General features: G+C 40.2%; 1 protein-coding gene across 3 annotated transcripts in view; it reads left to right on the top strand.

The window, feature by feature from the left end:
• The window catches only part of LOC136677543 (cotranscriptional regulator ARB2A homolog), a 172,399-nt gene that overhangs the window by 104,547 nt on the left and 49,334 nt on the right, over positions 1-18,518 (top strand). For all 3 annotated transcript variants that reach the window (XM_066655124.1, XM_066655123.1, XM_066655122.1), the window contains exon 9: positions 13,651-13,767. In XM_066655124.1, the coding sequence (XP_066511221.1) occupies positions 13,651-13,767 (117 nt within the window). The remainder of the gene's footprint in view (positions 1-13,650; positions 13,768-18,518) is intronic.

The raw sequence follows: 18,518 nt of genomic DNA, 5'->3' as shown, positions 1-18,518 counted from the left end.
TTGCCTTTAATGTTGTGTGATGTTTGCTTCATGCTTGTGGATTTTAGAATGCGCGATCCATTCTTCACCTTTAAAGTCCCTTACCTTTTTCCCCTCTTAGGCCGAACACACACTGTCACAGGCACACGCTCTGAGGAGTAGGTTAATTAGCTTCTTCTGAAGTATTTAAAGTGAATAAAAGTTACCCTGCCGTGTGGTCACACTTCAAAGTTTTGCTTTTAAGAAGTTAGAGTGCTGATGCATGACACATGTTCATCCCATTCACATCCTTTTTTTTCTCACAGAAATGAAAAAGAACATTTCCCCCATTTGGACGTGACAGTTCTATAACTATTGTTTCCTGAAAAGAAAAACAAAGAAAAGAAAGAGTATTTTATGGTTTCTTCATCCCACATCTTGATGGAGCTCTCAAACATGAGCGTCATCCAGCGCATTGTATGGAGGTGTCAAACATGCCATAGAACAAAGGAGATGGCGAAAATCGACACCAGTCCCCCGCTCATGATTATCATAAAGAGGAAAAATAAAAGACGAGTGAGGCGAAAAAAAAGGAACCATCCCAAATGACAAGATAATCACTGCATTCAAATTTACCTTTATCACCGCGAGAAATGTCTGCCGTGGTTCCAAAACTAAATAAATAAAATGTTTTCTTTTCAGATGTCCTTGGCTGAGGCACGTAATGACTACACCCTGACAAATCGTTGACAGCAATTTAATAGTTAAAAAGATAATTCTGCTTTAAGGGGGTTTTCGGGAGGAAAGGTCACTCTGCGTGTATTTAGTGGGCTGACTCCTCTTTCTCGAAAATTCCAGACTTAGTCTCTTTGTGTTTGAGTGACATGGGCTTTCTCTGTAATAATATCCCCAGTAATGAAGGATAATAATGGACATTGTGCTAATCAGAAAGTAAAAGATACTAATACACATCAACCTGACAACCGTCAATAAACGGATTGCACAACAGCGTTACTTTTTTATTCCTTGGATGCTAATTATTATTGAGCTGCTTATATGTGTTTGTCTGTGAATAACATCAATTAGTCTATCATTGTGGCATCCTATCTGTGGTTTAATGAAGGGGGGGGGTGGCGTTGTTCCTAATTTCCATAGCGTGGAAACATCTGTTGAAAGTAAATATTGGTTAAATTCGTGTGTTAAATGGATTTGTTATTTTATTTTTATTTTTTATTTTTTTTATTTTATTACTTTTAGCAACTTCATTGTTGTTTGTAGGAGTAGACGTTACATAACAGTAATTTATGTGTGGAGTTTTCTTTAATAATAATGTATTGTTCGAGATATTATGCCTGGAAATAATTTATTTAGGGACGTTTGCTGTGTGGTTGTTTTTGCGCAGCATATGAATAAGTAGTTTCCTCAAACCCTTGCGCTATTTTAACCACAAGGTTGTATTGTCTACAGAGCTTCATGTATGTTTCAAAAGTCCATTGTCTGCTTATCACTCTCTGTGTAGCACTGTGGCCTGAGCATGTACTTATGAATCAGGTGTAGAAACTACTTTTGCACATGTACTTTTAATTAAATATGAATTGTGAAATTTTGTATATTGCTGGAGTGTTGTTGGCATTGGGCAATTATACTTTTATTCAACTGCGTTTAGATACAAAAACATTCAAAGTACTTGTTACAAATATCAAAGATCATTTTTCTACATTAATTTATTTGTTTAATTTATTAATCACATTTCAGTATTTACATTAAAATATCCACTCTATACGTATGCTAATTCGTCTTTGTGTGTGGTAGCCCCCCCCCCCCCCCCTTACGAATCGCCTCACACACAACCAAACAAAAGAAAGTGAATTTATTGGTTGAACATCTTACTGTTTACTGTTTAGTTGAATTTTTGAATGTGTTCCCAACTTTTGATGCTCACATATTTTCACTTTAATTCTTCACAATTATTAGTAAAGTTTCTCTTTAACTTTAACTTTTGAAGAGGAGTTTTTATTGTATGTCAATGTATGGAGCTTTTAAGTTTGAGTAGTTTATGAATTATTATTTGAACATCATTTAAAGCCCACAGTTTAAAGGGCATATTGTATTTTAAAAATGTTTAAAAAAAGCAAAAATTGAAGTGGAAATACAAGGTAGTTTTGAGGTTGCATTGTTGGAATATGTTTCTTTAAGACAGCTTTCTGCCCTTTTTTTCACCAGTGTGTGTGTGTGTGTGTGTGCGCAGACATAATGGGTTTTTCTCTCTTTTCCTTTGCCTTCCTTCACACTCTCCCCCTCTCCTCCTCAGCTCCTGGTTAAAATGTAGCTGGTGGCTATAAGAAGTTAATTTCAGATTGTTATATATTTCCATTAATTTCGGCAGACTCGTGCCCGGCTGCCTTTGAGAAAAGGGGTATCAGAGGCTCATTTTTGGGGGGCTCAGGAGTTCTTTCCCCTCTGGCTGCAGAGACGGAGCATTAGAGACAGATAGCTGATAGGCGAGTGAGGTTTTTGTCACGTTCATTAGCCATTGGTCCTACCTTTTTTTGCCTGTTTTTTCTCTCTCTCTCTCTCGCCTGAGTTGAAGTTGCAACTCCAAAATTACGGCCATGAGAGTGCCACGAAAAGTTTAAACAAAACGTCTGCTCCAAGAACTCATCTGAGGAAAAAGCCCTGCAGCTACTCTGGCTGAGGAGGAAAAGGGAGGGCTGACCTGACGCTGGAGTCCGAATGAAAACACACGCACACACACACACTCTCACTCGCTCTCTCCATCAAAAGCACCTTTCGCATACACCCACACATTCATGATCACACACAGACAATAGTCACATGTATTCAGCTACCCCCCTCTCAAACGAGCACACCCACAGATTCACACACCTGACCTGCCCGTGCACTCCAGGCCAAGCAAGGAAACTCCCTCAAGGCTTAAGGGAGGCTTTTTCTTTTCTTTTCTCTTTTCTTTTATCATCTCGACCTTAGCTGTACTCTTGCAGCAAATGAAGCTTTTCCTTCTTCACTTTTTTTTTTTACACTTCTTTCTCTCATTTTGTTTGTTCTGCTTCTCTCTGTAGAGTCTTTTATAGTTAGACGGGAACATCTACACATTTCACACATCTATAATCTGACTTATTTATTCCTAACTCATTTAAATTTGTATATTATTTAGTATCTCATATGAAATCATATTTCTGTCATGCTGTGTTTGTATTAATTAATATACAATGTTTTTTGCATTGTCTCTTTTTATCCTTGGCTGGATGATTTTAACTCTAAATCATATGTCTTTCTTAACTTATTATTATTATTTTACATTGTTTTGTTTTTTTTATCGTCTCATTCCTGTCTGTAAAATGCAAGCTCTCATGCTTTTATTTCTATTACCCCAAATGTCCACATGGGCTTGTAATTCTTAAGCCCCAAACTGTCCTACATCTTGTAAAAAATTATAATAATAATATTTAAACTATTTCTATTATGATCTTATCTTAAAGTTGTTAGAGATATATTATTAAATATATATATATATATATATATATATATATATATATATATATATATATATATATATATATATTTAAAATATCTCTTTTGTTTTATGCCTTTCTGCGCCATTAGCAAATTAAGTTGATTCTGTTGAATTTCCTGTTTTATTTATTTATTTATTTATTTATTTATTTATTTTTCATCTCTTTCTCACTTTTCAGATTGTTTCATTTTAATGAAGCATCTAAATATCTGACGACCTCTCAGTAGCTCTATTAGCATTAATAATAATTTGTATTTCTCTTATAATTTATGTTCTCTCACACACATTCTCATAAAAAAAAAATATATATATATATATATATATGTGTGTGTGTGTGTGTGTGTTTATAAAATGTTTGGCATGTTGACTAGTTGACTAAGTGATGATAAGCTTGTATATGGAGCATAGATAAATATGTAAATCTTCCTTCACATTTTACTTCACAGTGTGTTTGTTTGTTTGAGTTAAACATATTGGGAAAAGTATTAAATGTTCCACAACTTTGGTACAGTTTTAATTATTCACCCAATCAATATGTTCAAATCTACATATAAAAAAAGTGTGTATAATTGTGTTTAAATATAAATTCTTTGTAAAGGATCCATACTTATTTAAAAAAATAAAATTATGTAATTTGACCAGGGACGCTAAACAGAGGCACATATCTCCATCTGGTTTTATTGGTTTTCCTTTTAGTTTTTAACTTGCCGTAATTAATTATTGTTTTTGTGAACTTATCTTTAAGAGATTCACTAGTTACAGCTTCCCCTTTTTCTATTTAGACTTTCTTCCCTTGTGAGACTGGTTGGTAGTTGTAAAGCCACGTTGTTATGTCTGCCTGACATCTACACATTGCGTTCACATCTAAATATCCTTCTCCTTAAGCTTGTTGCATTGTACGTGTATCATTTAATATCTCAGTTTGACTTGGTGAGTACCATGTAAACATGCTTTATTGATATTTGCTCCCTAAAAAGGCTGTGGCATTAGAGCTTAAGTCATGTGTACGCACGGCTCCTCCTAAATATCTGGTGTTAATGGTAATGTGTACTCAGCGCAGCTATATTTCTGTCAGACGGGCACTCTGCTGGGCTAGTTTGTCTGTGAGTGGAGCTTTGCTGTAAACACTTCGGGCGGCCTGACCCCCGGCTCAGCCAAAGCTTTACCCTCCCTCTCCCCCTCCCTCTCCCCTTCCCCAACCCAGACTGGACCCAGCCTGTGTGTGTCAGCCAGTGTCTGAGTTATGACAGCCCTGCATCTCCCTCTTTGCTTCATCCCTTTCTCTCTCTCTCTCTCTCTCTCTGCCACTTTTGCCCCCTCCCTGCATGAATCAATGATCCAAAACTCTGTTAAAACAGGGTCAGCCCCACGCGTGCACTTAAAGGGTGTCAGTTTAACCTGCTCTGAAATACTAGCCGCTATTATTATAGCTTATAAATCATTAAGAAAGTTTAATTATACGAGAGTTTTCGTGGAGGAAATGTGCAGGACGACACAGGGGAGAGGGGAGTTTAATGGGCCAGCAAGTCCCATCACGGCGAAAGGATAAAAATATTGAGGTTAGCTTTTCTATTTTTTACGCCACAGCCCGAAAGGCTGAGGGAGAGACACGGACAGGACACGTTCTTCCTGGAATCAGCCGCGTCAGAGTAGCTGTGGAGCTGAGCGCTGACCGAAGCAGCCCGCTCCTCACTTTTAGGAGGTGATAAAGACATTGGCATCCTCACACCTTGTACGTTTCTTTAGTAAAAACCCTAATTAATGCACACTTTAATTATCAGCCAGCCTGAGTTTTCACTTTGCGAGCAGATTACAGTCCTAACTGCAAATTAACGTTAGGTGTCATTCTTTAATTGCTGTGGACTGTTCGTAAACATTAAGGTGTGTCGAGAAGCATCACTTCACTTTGGAAATGTACACCCACACAACGTTACGGCAAAGGAACAAGACGTTTTAGGATTCTAATTGAACGTAGCGTTTCTTACGTGATCAGTCTCTTGAAGAAGAAACATGCAATGTACACATTAACCTTCTAATATGTAATTAAGTTCAGTTTCTGTGTGCGTGTTTGCGTTCACTCAGATACCTGCTGTGCAATTAGTTAAGTGTTGTCTTCTCAGTTAAAGGCCTGATTAAAGTTTCATTTCTCTTAATTTGCTTCCATTTTTAAATAACCTTATCATTTATTTATACTTTATACTTTATTAATTGTACATTAATAGATTTTATTTTTTTTATCAGTTGGGGTAGAGAAATGGTTGGTGTAGTGATACACTGAAGAAATGCACTGTACCTGTAGAGTTTGAATCTGTATTTTTATTCCAGTACTCCATATTATTCCAGCATTGAACGTGTACAATGCGTGAAGACTGACCACACACACTGTGTACAGCAAGTAGACATCTCTCTCTCTCCCTCCATGGGCGGAGGCTCCACAGGATCAATAGATGAAGGGTCCAAAGTGAAAGGCCCCAGCAGCAGGCCTTTATCCTTCAGATCGGGGCCTCCCTGCCCATGTGCCAGTCCCAGCTGCTTAGGGCCTCCTTAACTCTGATCCACACACAGTGAAAGCCCTGCCTGGTGTACCTTAATCTCTGTGTTGGAATTATGAACGCTTCATAGTTGTATACTCTCAGAACACTTGCAAAGTTAAATAACATCTGCTGGATTTGCTTTTTAGAATTACAGGTTTCTGGCCAAACTTTTATTACAAAAAATAAATAAAAAAAACAATAATATTAAAAAATAAATAAATAAAAGTCAATTTGCTAGTAAGTAATAAAAGGTGTATTTTAAAACAAACAACACAACAATAAAAACGTGTAATAAAAGGCAAGAATTTTACAGTCTTTGTTGATAATAAACCCGTTCTCTAATTCTGATAAACATGAAAAAGGTCTTATTTATTTGTACACTCTTTCTACAGATATTTATCTTGTTTAATTTTTTCTTCTACTGTTATCTTTTGTTCTTATCTGTTCTTTTCATCTGTGTTAATAAAAATACTTATCCTTGTTATTGCTGGAGAGAAAATACAATTTTGACACTTCGGCCAGTGGAGTATTCCTCATTAAAGCATTTTTACATAAGACAAAGATATAAATTGATTAAAATACAGGATGTTCCAAAAGTAAGGAGACACCCAAATATATAAATGGTGATCCAGTTTTAGACACGATGTAAGGGAAGGGCAGAGCCTGTTAAGCCTTTGTTTCCCATTGCCCACAGCTTGTTTCTAAAATTGTATCACCATCTTTTATGTGAGTGTTTCCTTACTTTTGGGGACATGGTGTAAAATGCAGATGTTTTTAGCGTAGTAGCCTAGACCTGCTTTTAAAGGTTTTCTCATTCTAGGAAAAGTATTTTATGGAACTAATCTAAACAAATTGGCCACATGCCACTGGTTTCAAGCAGTTATCTGCCAACATGGATACAGTTCCTGTTTGGTTATGCATCCCTAATTTCAAGTAAAGGTACATTAAAATCATGTTTGTATGAATTTATTTTCTTTTATTAACTTTGGACTTGCAAGGGTTTTTTTTTTATTATTTTTTATTTATTTATTTATTTATTTATTTTTTGCGTAACCTGCGTTTGGCCTTTGATTGACACCCCTCCCTTTCGATCAGCCATCCACCGCGTGCATCCCTCTTTCCTCTAGTTTGGGGCTCTTTCCTGGCACGCTGCTCCTTCTCCTCCTGCTTTTGTTTCCAGTAGGTGTCGAGCGCTCGCCACTTGTGCTGTGTCAGTAAATATTTACCCGGCTTCCCTTTCCTCGGCCGCCCTTGCTGACGTGTGTGTGTGTTGGTATGTGTGTGTGTGTCGCGCTCATGCCTTGTCCCCAGCCTGCCACTCACTGGGGTTCACTGATATCCTTCTCATGTCCGTCCACCCACACCCACCTGCCACACACACACACAGAGCGCCGTACACACATACACACGCGCACATGCTGGATGCTGGCGTCCCGCTTGCACGTGGCGGCCCATTCAGCATCAGGAAGTGGAGAAGGAAGTTATTGCTAAGGCTCTGCTCTCCCTGATGTTCATTAATCAAAACCTGGCTGTCTCTCTCCAGTAAATACCACAGCGGTGCTTCCAAATGCATGTGACCTTAGCCTCGCAGTTACATTATATTACACTTACAGTATGGACAGATACAGGTTAGCAGTATCACCCCATGCTCACACACGCATAAACACAATCAAACACACTCTCACTCGCACAGCGGCTCCCTGGGGCCTCATAGCATCCTGGTGCTTAGGCTTTCCTTCCTGCCTTAAAGACAAAGAATGGCCGGGCCTTGAGGCCCTAGGCTTCAAAGCAGGGGAAAGCGCTAGTGTTGTCTCTTCCTGTTGAGGGTGTTGCAGCCCCTCTGGGGCAGCTGCTGCTGTTTTTCCAGCCCAGGCTGAGGGCCATAGGCCAGAGCTGAGGGCTGCCCTGTGCCCTCTTGAGCTAGTGAAAGGTCCCAGGCCTCAACTTTCCACTAGCAGCAGGTCCATAGGTCGGGTGGGCTTAGAGGTGTCAGTGCAAAGTTTAGTGTGGCGTAACTAAAGGCATGATGTTGAGCATAAAATCCCTTAATGTCATAGCTAAGTGTGGGGCTACGTTAGATCAAATCGCGTTAATCCATATTGCTGCATATGGCCAGGTAATTAGCAGCGTTTAGGTATGTCACAGCTCTTAAGTTATAAGATTAGCTGCAGCTACTGTGGAAAGTTGCCCTGAAGAAGTGTAGAGTGAAATAACTGGTCAGACACAACTGACCAACTACATTTTATCTTCCATAACACCTTTCCTCAAATGATGACACTAGCTGCATATTCCAGGTTGAAATGCATTCAAAACGTTAAATGGGATAAATGTTCAGCTTTGGTGTCAGTTCCAAGTCAGAGATTAAGTTCAGACCTGAACAACACAGCATTCTAAATGTTGATTGGGTGTAAATGATATCAAGGACAAGGCTTATCCCTGTATGGGAAACTATAACCCTTAATGTCAATGTTTAGTGTTAGGTTATCCATACGAAACAAATGTGTCTCCAACAAGTTTAGTCACATAAATAAAAGGCTTGAAGATTTGGGCTTGCTTTTGCTGGACTTTCTTGGCTTTTCTAATGTTTTATTGATAGACATTTTTCTGTTTTTTCTGTAGTAGGTGAGGTGGAAGTGGAAAATGACTGTTTTTGCCCAGACATTTGTTGGAAACCAGCACCACAAGCTTTAAATGGAACCACACAAAAACTCCTCTGCGTGTCTGTGGGAGCATATGCGGTGGTTGCTGCACTCGCTGGCCATAATTGGACAGTTAATCAATCAAATATTTAAGCTTCATTTTACCACACAGTGGGTCGCCCGGATTATGGCAGCAGTTTGGGTGCATTAGGCTGCGCTCAGCAACGATGCTAACAGCATGGCTTCCTGAATCAGCCTGCATCTGGATGTGTGTGTGTGTGTGTGTGTGCGCGCCCTGTATCTTCATGTTGTGGCTTATTTTGTGGCGCTTTCTGCTGCTTAGCAATCTGCCTTTAAAAGCCTGCATTATTTATTTGTTTATTTATTTATTTATTTGCTACTTTATTCTGCCTGCGTTCAGAGATGTCTTGAGGGTTTTTTTTCTTTTCTTTTTCCCCCTGCCCCCAGGGACACCATTGTGGATTACCATTCAGTTCTCACCTAATTATCTGGTGACTTGCGCTGCCTTTGACACGTAATTATCAAAGCCCTAAATAATTGTCTTATTGCCTGTGTGTTTAGATGTAAGCCTTGTGGAGAGCCTTTGCCTTTGTTGCTGCCAAGGCTGAAATGGCACAGTATTTATCTCCACACAAGAAAGACATCTCCTCGCTCTTTCCATCTTACTGTTGAACTCGTCTGTGTTTTCCATGTGTGTGTGAGCGTGTGCTTATGCATGCGCTTCACACTGTGTACTGTCAGGTATGCTAAGGAAAAATAAAATAGATGGCATCTTCGTCAGGAGAAATGCGATGTAGAATGCTGAAAGTCAAGCAATTAGCTTGCTACATAATGTGAGGCAGCTTCAAATACTAAATGCTTATTTTATGGTAGAGGTCATTAAGGAGGTCAGACAGAAAAAGACAGAGAGAAAGAGACAGCAAGGATGTGGAGTGTGGGGGGTTGTTGGCATTTGAGCTGACAGGCTTGGTAAAATGCATTGTTCGTATTCTCTAGAAGTACTACACTTCAGTGACGAATCTGGGCCGCAGCCACAAATCCAGTCTTTCATGTCAAGGTATGACATAAGGGAAGTTTAACTAAACACTGAGATATCAGAAATACCTTGCAATCTAATTGGAAACTGTAGAAGCCTGAAACACAGCTTTACTGAGCAGAACCAAAATGTAGCTTGTGGCTTTTGGAAACCTAATATTTAGCATGGTTTGCTCATTGTGTATTCATGTGTTGTTATGTTTTGGGACTGTAGTTTTTTTTTTCGTTTCTTGTTTTACCACTCTACTTAGCTCACTTGGAAACTCAAGCAGGCAGGTACTAAAAATTAACCTAATGGAAAAGCAATACAGCCAAGTATAGTAGTGTAGATACCATGCAGTGGAAAAGGGCGATATATGACAATATATAAGGTATAAACCAGGAAGGCATCATTTTCAACCATGTTGATTATATGACATATATCACATCAGTCTGTTATTGTGTAAAGCTACAAGAGTAGTTAAATAATAGGAGTTTTGTGGGATGAATATGGACAGATGCTATAACCACATCCATTGAAGTTAGTTCAAGTTGCAGGGACACAGCCAGTCCGTTATATTAGTATTTGCAATGCCCAAAACTGAGCCACAGTGATTGGTCACTAAGTTTACATCGACTGCAATTGAAATCAAAATGAAGCAAATGAAATGTGTAAATAAATCTCACAAATAAATAGAGTTTAGTTAGTTCATACTTCTCTTTTGGCAGTTGGAGGAGAAAAGGTCTAACAGCATCCTGGTCTACTTAGTCTGACTATTTAGGTTACACTCACTGTTGAAGTATCGCACTACCTCTGCCATGGCTTATGCCTCTTTAGGCCACTCTTTCCCCTCTCCTCTCCTCAGACCAGATGCTCAAGTGCAGAAGAGAGAAGGATAGGAGCAAGAGAGCAAATGTTTCAACATCTGTCTCTGTTGGTTTTTCAGTATGCAACAAGTATTTGCACGTGTTTGCATTGCTGTGCTTTCTGGGCTGGAGATGGATGAGCAGCAGCTGCCCAGCGCCTTTTCTCAGCCACTCCACACAAGCCTGCTCACTGCTGAACGCTAATCCTGTTAGGCCGAGAGAGACTGGCTCTGCGTGTGGGAAACAAGACGATTCCTTCAAGTATTCATTCATTCAACATTTATCAACATGTATTCTAACATCAGTCTTTTCAAGTTCTCTTCCACGTGATTTACAGAGGCTCTGAAACGCTGTAGGAATCTTGGAATTTAGTGGGGTCTGAGTCCAGAAGTCAACAAATCATTTGTAATTTTCTTGGTAGATGCACTTTATTGCCTTCATTTTTTTTGTGCTTCATTTTTGTATTTACTGCTGATACTGCTCTCCCCTATCAAGGCCATGTGTTCAGTATCAGTTGACACTCGTCTCATCACAATGATGTGTTTTCTTTAATAATATAGCTATACAACATGGGTAAAACACACTAGTTTAACTGTTGTTGTAACTGCATTTATACACTGAGCAATCGCTGGATTAGCACCTGCACCTAACTTTTATCAGCTCCGCTGACCATACCCGAATACATTGTAGTTCTAAAGTTAGAGGCTGTCGCCCTCTGTTTCTCTGCATACATTCTCATCCATGTTTCACCCTGTTCTTTAATAACCAGGACTCTCGAAGGACCACCATAGAGCAGGTATGATTTGATTGGTGGATAATTCACTGGTATGATGTCGTGGTGGTGATGTGTTAGTGTGTGTTGTGCTGGTACAAATGGATCAGACACAGCAAGGCTTCTAGAGTTTTAAAGCTCTCAATGTCAGTGGTTTACTGAGAATAGTCCACCTACCAAAAATTTCCAGCCGACAGTTTCCTGTGTCCATTGATGACAGACTAGACGATGACCAACACACACTGTGCAGCAATTTTGAGGAAGGTGTGTCTAGTAGAGTGGACACCATGTTTAAAAACTCAAGCAGCACTGCTGTGTCTGATCCACTCATACCAGTTCACTGGGGGTCCCGTGGGGGTCCTGAAATTGTGCAGAGAACCAGGTGGACTACCATATGTTATTGTAGAACTACAATGTTTTCCTGTATAGTCAGTGCAGCTGATATAACGGTCAATGACTAGACACAAGGTAGGTGTTCCTAATCCAGTGATCATTCAGTGTGAACTATGAATGTAATTAGCTGAAACTGGATAAAGCCGACATAAAAAAATTAAATGTTTTTAAATCAAACTTAAAATTTGAATACGAGGGGAGCATTTGATAGCTGAACACTGCAAACTCTATGGAAGCATGTTTTTCCTTCCATCTTCCTTCTAAGTTAACGTGTATTATACAGTGGAAATTGCATTTTATGCCACAGAAATGTTCATTGATTAGAAAGTGTATGAACTCTCCAGCCACCCAAGCATTCATTCGTGTATGTGTTTATTCAGTCATTAACCCATTTGCCAACTTGCCTGTACATTCTCTTTAACTCCTTTTCATTTATTTATTTCAGTAGTAGTTTGTTTCGCATTTGTTTACGGCATAGATTGACTCTCCAAAAGTAGACACTCAGTGGTAAGAGGCTGTGTGTGCTGTGTTTATGTTGGTGTTGAAGTTACTGAATGCACGTGTGTGTGCTCCGAGCACTCTGGCAGTTGCTGAAGGACATCAATCAGACACACAAGTCTGATGCACATGTGGCTGTGTTCCCAATGGGAAACAGACAGCAGATTTCCTCTGCGGTTTCTTCTCTCTTAACCAACTGCCATGTTTACTCTGAGGTTTTGTTTACATGATCCCAGGCTGTTTGTCATGACATGAGCATATTTATGATTTTACATACCATTTGTGTTACACTATTGCCATAAAAATCTTGGAAAATTTATATTGGCCTTTGTAGGTTTTTTATTGTTTTTTTTTCCTCCGTGTCGGTGATGGTGCGAGTTGTCTTCGCTGGGTGGGTTATTTTATAGTTTTCGTCTGAGACTTTGGTGTCTAGACCATCTCTGGGCTCAGTTACATGTAAGCGGCATTATGCTCTGGCTTGAGTGACACTTCGAAGAGTTTTAAAAGCTTGAGTTTGCTGCTCCCCCGGGCACTGTTGAGACTGAGGGAGGTATTCCAGCCGTGCGTGCACGTCTGTAACTGTGTGTGTGTGTTACCTGCTTCCTCCCCTTTTCTTTATGAGGATGCTCCTGAGAGTACCTTATCAACAGAGTGATATATTAGTCCTTAGTGCCTTAATAGATTCCATTTATCTCTCTACACCTCCTTTAATTTAACTGAGCTTGGGGAACGCACTGTATTCAAATGGCCACAGACACTTTGATGTAGCACCCAGCCCAGCTGTAGCCCCTATAAAATGTATCAAGTGAAGTGATTGTTAACCTATTGTTGTCAGACCTGTCTCCTTCTCCAGCTCTTTTATCTTATGGCCAGCAGTTAGCACTTCAGGCTAACTCCACTGGGCTGAGCACAGAGGAATATTGTGTGTGAAAAGTACATTTATTAACCATGTTATACCATGTGTTAGTTTGTATTATAGAACACTACTATCCAGAGTTTCTAAACAAGCACAGCTTTACACCATTAGCCACAGAGCAAACAGCTTTCCTTAGATCAAATATAGTCCACCTGTTAAGACATGGCTGAAGTGTGCTCTTTAGCTTTGCTGTGGACATACATGGTTAATGTTGCTGGAAATTAATGTAAATGATTAAGCATGACCACGACGCATGATTGAATTACATACATCTCTATTAGGCCACATTTTAAAATCAAAAAGAAAACTTAAGACATTGATCATGCAGTGATTTATTCAATGTTTTTTGACTAATTCCAGGATAAGGGGTCTTCAATAATTATATTTCAATCCATTTTGATTTCATCATGTCCATGATTTTTGGAAATAATGATGAATCATTTTAATAATAATGATAATTATCAACTCTTGTTTCTCTTTTTCACCCTCTCTCTCTCACACAGATGATCCAGAGGGAGGATGAAGTGAAGCCTCGTGTTACTGCCGTAGCCATGACAGATTCTGTCCACAACGTATGGCACCAGGAAGCTGGCAGGTCCGTCCAAGATTGGCTCAAAGAGGTATTGTGTTCGCAGTCTCCCTTAAACTCCCTCTCCTCAGCATCCACAAAGCATCCCACTGACCCCCCGTGAGAAACCATCACCTGCGTCTGTGTGGCATTTGATTCTATGTTGATACCCTTCTGCAACAGAGAGACGAGAAGCCAATTGTTTTTTTTAATGCCACACTCTTGTTTGTTTCTTTGGGCAGATGTCAAATGAGAAATCAAAGCCAGAGGCCTGCACCCGCACTGTTAGTGTACTAGCTTTTTTTAGTTTTTGACCTGAGGTTCAAAGACAACACCTGGGAGCCCTCAGTATGCACATAAATTGGAGCAGGCAGATCCCCAGCCAGGTCTTCCATAGAGAGATGCAAATGCCAAAAACACACACACACACACACACACTCCATTTCTAGCAAATTCTTTAACAATGTTTGCATTCTTTAACAATGTGCTTTCTCTTATTTCATCAAATTTTCTCTCTTCTTCTTTCTTTTTTTCTTTCATTCTTCCTTGTCCCCAGGCCATGGGAGGCAGCAGTGTTTCAAGGTTATGTAATGTTTCTAGTCTTGCTATAATTTCCATTTCTGACTCAATTGAGAAATTGTGGTGTAATTAGAATATTAAGTGATTTCTATTAGTGATCATTTCCCCGAATAATGCATCCAGTCCCATGAAAGAATATTGGAACATCTCTTGCACTTTTTCCTTTAGCCTGTCATACTTACAATTTCCTGTGGCCAGTGCTGATATTTTTTGTTGTTTTTTCATGGGTGCATTGAACATAACGTATTTATATTTGTTGTTCAATGACAAAATTGCAAAGCCTACAGCTTGTAGTACCATAACAATAGAGGTTTACTGTGAAAGGTTTAACTCATTTTTTTAAATTAATTTATATAGCGTTTGGTGAATCATATAAACTAAAAAAAAAATGTTTTTTTTTTTTTTTGTTTTTGATGTCACAAATAGCCACATATTAACTCATATCAGCCTATTCAGGGCAGCCAGTATATAGGTCATTTACATGCACCATCAGTAAAGGCATAGTAACAATTACAGCGGATAATTTCTGAGAGATAAAGAGATTGGAAAAGACCACTGGAAAAAAGAATTGCATTTTTATATGTTAAACCAAACAGATGATATAGTTGGAAAATGAAAAAAAAAAACATAAATGTAGGATATGCATCTTTTAAAGAACCATGTTGTGCTTTTGTGTTGATCTTTCATTAGATGAATCCTCTGATCGTAGGCCTTTGCATGATGAGATGAGGTCAGGTCCGCCTTTAATCAGTGCCATGGCTCTTCTCCATCCATAGCTGTTTCTCTGCCTGCGGCAGTCAGCAGGTGTCTATGGAGGTTACGCTGCACTCCAGGTGGGGCACTGGAGCACTGGGGCTGCCTTTACAGCCTTCCTCCTCTTCACTAACCTGTCCCGAGGCCCTCCTTTCCTTATGCAAGGGTAGTTATTCCCCCTCTCCTCCTGGGGGATAGAGGGATAGGAGCAGAGAGGTGGAGGGATTTGGAGATCAGCCCGCAGTGGGAGAGGTGATATGGAGATAATGGGTCAGATGGAGGCCATGTATCGTCACACAGCATGGGAGAAGGAAAGAGAGAGAGAGCGAGAAGCTGAGGGGGAAGGGCAAGTACTGAAGAACCAAGCATAAACAGAGCTGCTCTCAGAACTGGAATCCCTAGGGTAACCGAGATATATAGGAAAAAGGAATATACTGTAGGAGACAGAAATCCCTGTGGACATGCCATGAAGAAAGAAGTGGGCATAGAGGGAAGCACTGGTGTAAGAATAAACATGTAACATACTGTACATTACATATGGTGAATCAGTTGATAGACGAGCGATCTAAAGCTGTTAAAGCAAGTAAGCACATGCACCCAGCCGCCCACATATCTTTAAAGAAAGTATCATTCATCACACCAGGTGACCTCCTTCCATTGCTCTTTGGTCCAGTTCTAAAGCTTGCATGCCCTGTGTAGGCACGTTTTGTGATGGACATGGGTCAGCATTGGCTACGATGCACTGTGTGTTCTCTAAAAAATACCTATCAAAGCCTGCTTTTATTTCCTTATATTTTGTGCTAAAGTAGCTCTTCTTTGAAATTGGAGCACACAGGCTAGACTTTACTACTTGGGAACACTTTTGCTAGGTACATTTCACTTCTTGCCAGGAACACTCCATAAGGCCTGCCACTTTGGAAATGTTCTCACCAAAACAACATGACCATCATCATTTGGCCTTTGTGAAATTTGCTTAGATCCTCAAACGTTTTTGTATCCTAACCTTTGATGGGTGCTATTCCAAGACATTGTTCACTTGTCAGTAATTTTAATTTTGTCACTGATCATGGTGTGTGTGTGTGTTTACACACTCATATGTCATGTCCAAAGAAAAACATGTATCTCCACAATAGTAACTTTACAGGGGAAGGAAGAAACTTTCTTAACTTTCAATGGAAGTCAGTGTAAAAAGATTTTATTCCAGTTAATTTAGTATATATATATATATACACACACCCTCCAACCTTTCAGACTGATCTAAGTAGCTCATGTCCTGACTGCAGTGGTGCTCATTGTGCCCATCATGTGAACACCACTCATGAGGATGTGTAACAGTATGGTAAGGAGCAGGCGAGCTGTAGCCCCAGCTCTACATTGAGTATTTGATCAGAGGCAAGGCACAGGGAGCTTAATGGCGGCGTGTGGGTCGGCTCGAGCGCTCTCTGTGGGAGCCAACACCTGTCTGCAGTTTACCTTCTCTAACTGGGCCATTAGGAGATCGCTTAGTGTCCCACCATGCTCCAGCTCCCTGTCTCGCGGCCTGCAGGAGCCTGGGATGCCGCCGCCATCTGGCCCTGATTAATGCTGATGGGCCTAGCACAGGACCATTATAGCTCATTTGGGGCCGTTCCTCGTTTTTCATCTCGACCTGCTTCAGTACAAGAAGATGTTCGGACGTGTTGGAAATGAGAGGATGTTTGCTTTAGAGCAGTGGTTTGGAGAAGTGTGCACACAGGTATTTTATTGCCCATGAAACACCTTTGTCATGCTCATGGGCCCTGGTTAGGAATTTCATTATTTTTTTAATTAAATAGTATTTTCAGTTGTATTATTATACACATGTAGTGTCTGAAAATGCCAGGCATAAATTCATGACAGATCAGCAGAAATGTTTAAAAGGTGACGTTAGGTCCCAGTCTGGGATGAGTTTGAAGTTGAGGTTGAGGTTGTATGGCCCACTGCTCAAGAGTGAATCAGAGAGTGATTTATTAGTGCTTGCTGGAAGAGTTACAAACAACTCGTAAAATTAACCACACATTTTACACTTGCATCACTACAGCAGAGACACACTTCTGTGTTTAATCAGTCAACTCTGGACTCCCTGGGCTTTCCGTGGGACGTCATTATGTGACTGTATCCCCCAGACTGTCATTCACAGCCTGTTGTGATCTCACCAGTTGTATGCTGATGCGTCCCTTCCCCATAAAAGCATTGTTATCTTTTCAGATCTCCCCATCTGCAGTCTCACCTAGTGGCCTCAGCCCTCTCTCCACTGGCCTTAAACTGGTCCCAATGCAATAGGCCTGATTTGACAAATCTATTGAAGCCCCTTCTTCCATCACCCCCCCACCAGCGTCGCTCTCTCTGGCTTGGACCCGAGGCTTTGAAATTCCTCCCCTTGCTTCCATCCCAGCTGACATCTTCTTCCAGACGGCATGAATTAAGGATATACAATGAGACACTTGATGTAGCAGTCAAGGAGCACTGCGTTTGGTGGCTGGGCTCCATGGTGCACAACTAGGGCAGCAGGAATTCTAAAAATACACAATGCATGCTTGTTTATTCCAGTGGCAGGCGACTTCACCCCCTCCCCAAGCCTGGCATGGAGACGATTGACAGGATTAGAGGAGAAGAATGAGCAGGAGAAGAATAGGAGTGGAGCTCTGGCGGGAGGAATATTGAGGAGCTTTTTTTTGCACTATTAGTGTCATATGGCATGTACGACTCATGAAATGAACATTTCATTTAAGTTCAATTCAATTATGCAGCAGCATTGACCTGTCCATTCTCTACATTCGTTTATAGCTGCTGTGTGAAGGTGGACGAGTTTACAGGACATTACTGGACTGAAAAACATAGTTAATTAACTTTAGATCAGGTCAGTAAGAAGGCAGCTTTGCAACAAAATGAGCTTAATGGCAGGACCCCACTAAACACAAAATCAGTGCTCTGTAAATTTTGATATTTCTTTTAAAAGCAGAGTGTTTTCAAAAGTAGGACTTTGTTTGTTCATGAAAGTGCTAATGAAATAGTAAAAGGTTGCGAACTTGTGTGTGGTGGTGTTTGCATTTGGGTTTTGTCAGTTTTTCTTTGTTAGAGATTGCAGGTTCAATAGCTAATGTTTGACCCTCCGTCATGCACCAGATACTTTCTAGTTAATGTCACACAGAACTGCAGCAGGCACTTCCTTCAGAGTGCTAATGACATTCTATAGATTTGTATTGTCGATTCAGATTAACTTTTCAATACTGTCCTATACGATGCCGTTGCTACTTCAGTGTATTGTTGGATGGTGAGAAAAATATGCCTCGGAGAAACAAAAGAATCTTGCCTGGCAATCACCTTGTATTCATACATACACTCATACATCTCACACACTGGGTAGACACTGGACCTGGGTGGGTGGAGTGTGTGCTGTGAGATGACCCCGGGGTGGCACGGGGCTCAAGGGGTGAGTGAGGTTGACAGGCT

This window comes from Hoplias malabaricus, chromosome X2, assembly GCF_029633855.1.
Source record: "Hoplias malabaricus isolate fHopMal1 chromosome X2, fHopMal1.hap1, whole genome shotgun sequence".
NCBI lineage: Eukaryota > Metazoa > Chordata > Actinopteri > Characiformes > Erythrinidae > Hoplias > Hoplias malabaricus.
The sequence above is the reverse complement of the archived record's forward strand: the minus strand, read 5'-3'. Positions and strand labels throughout refer to the sequence as shown.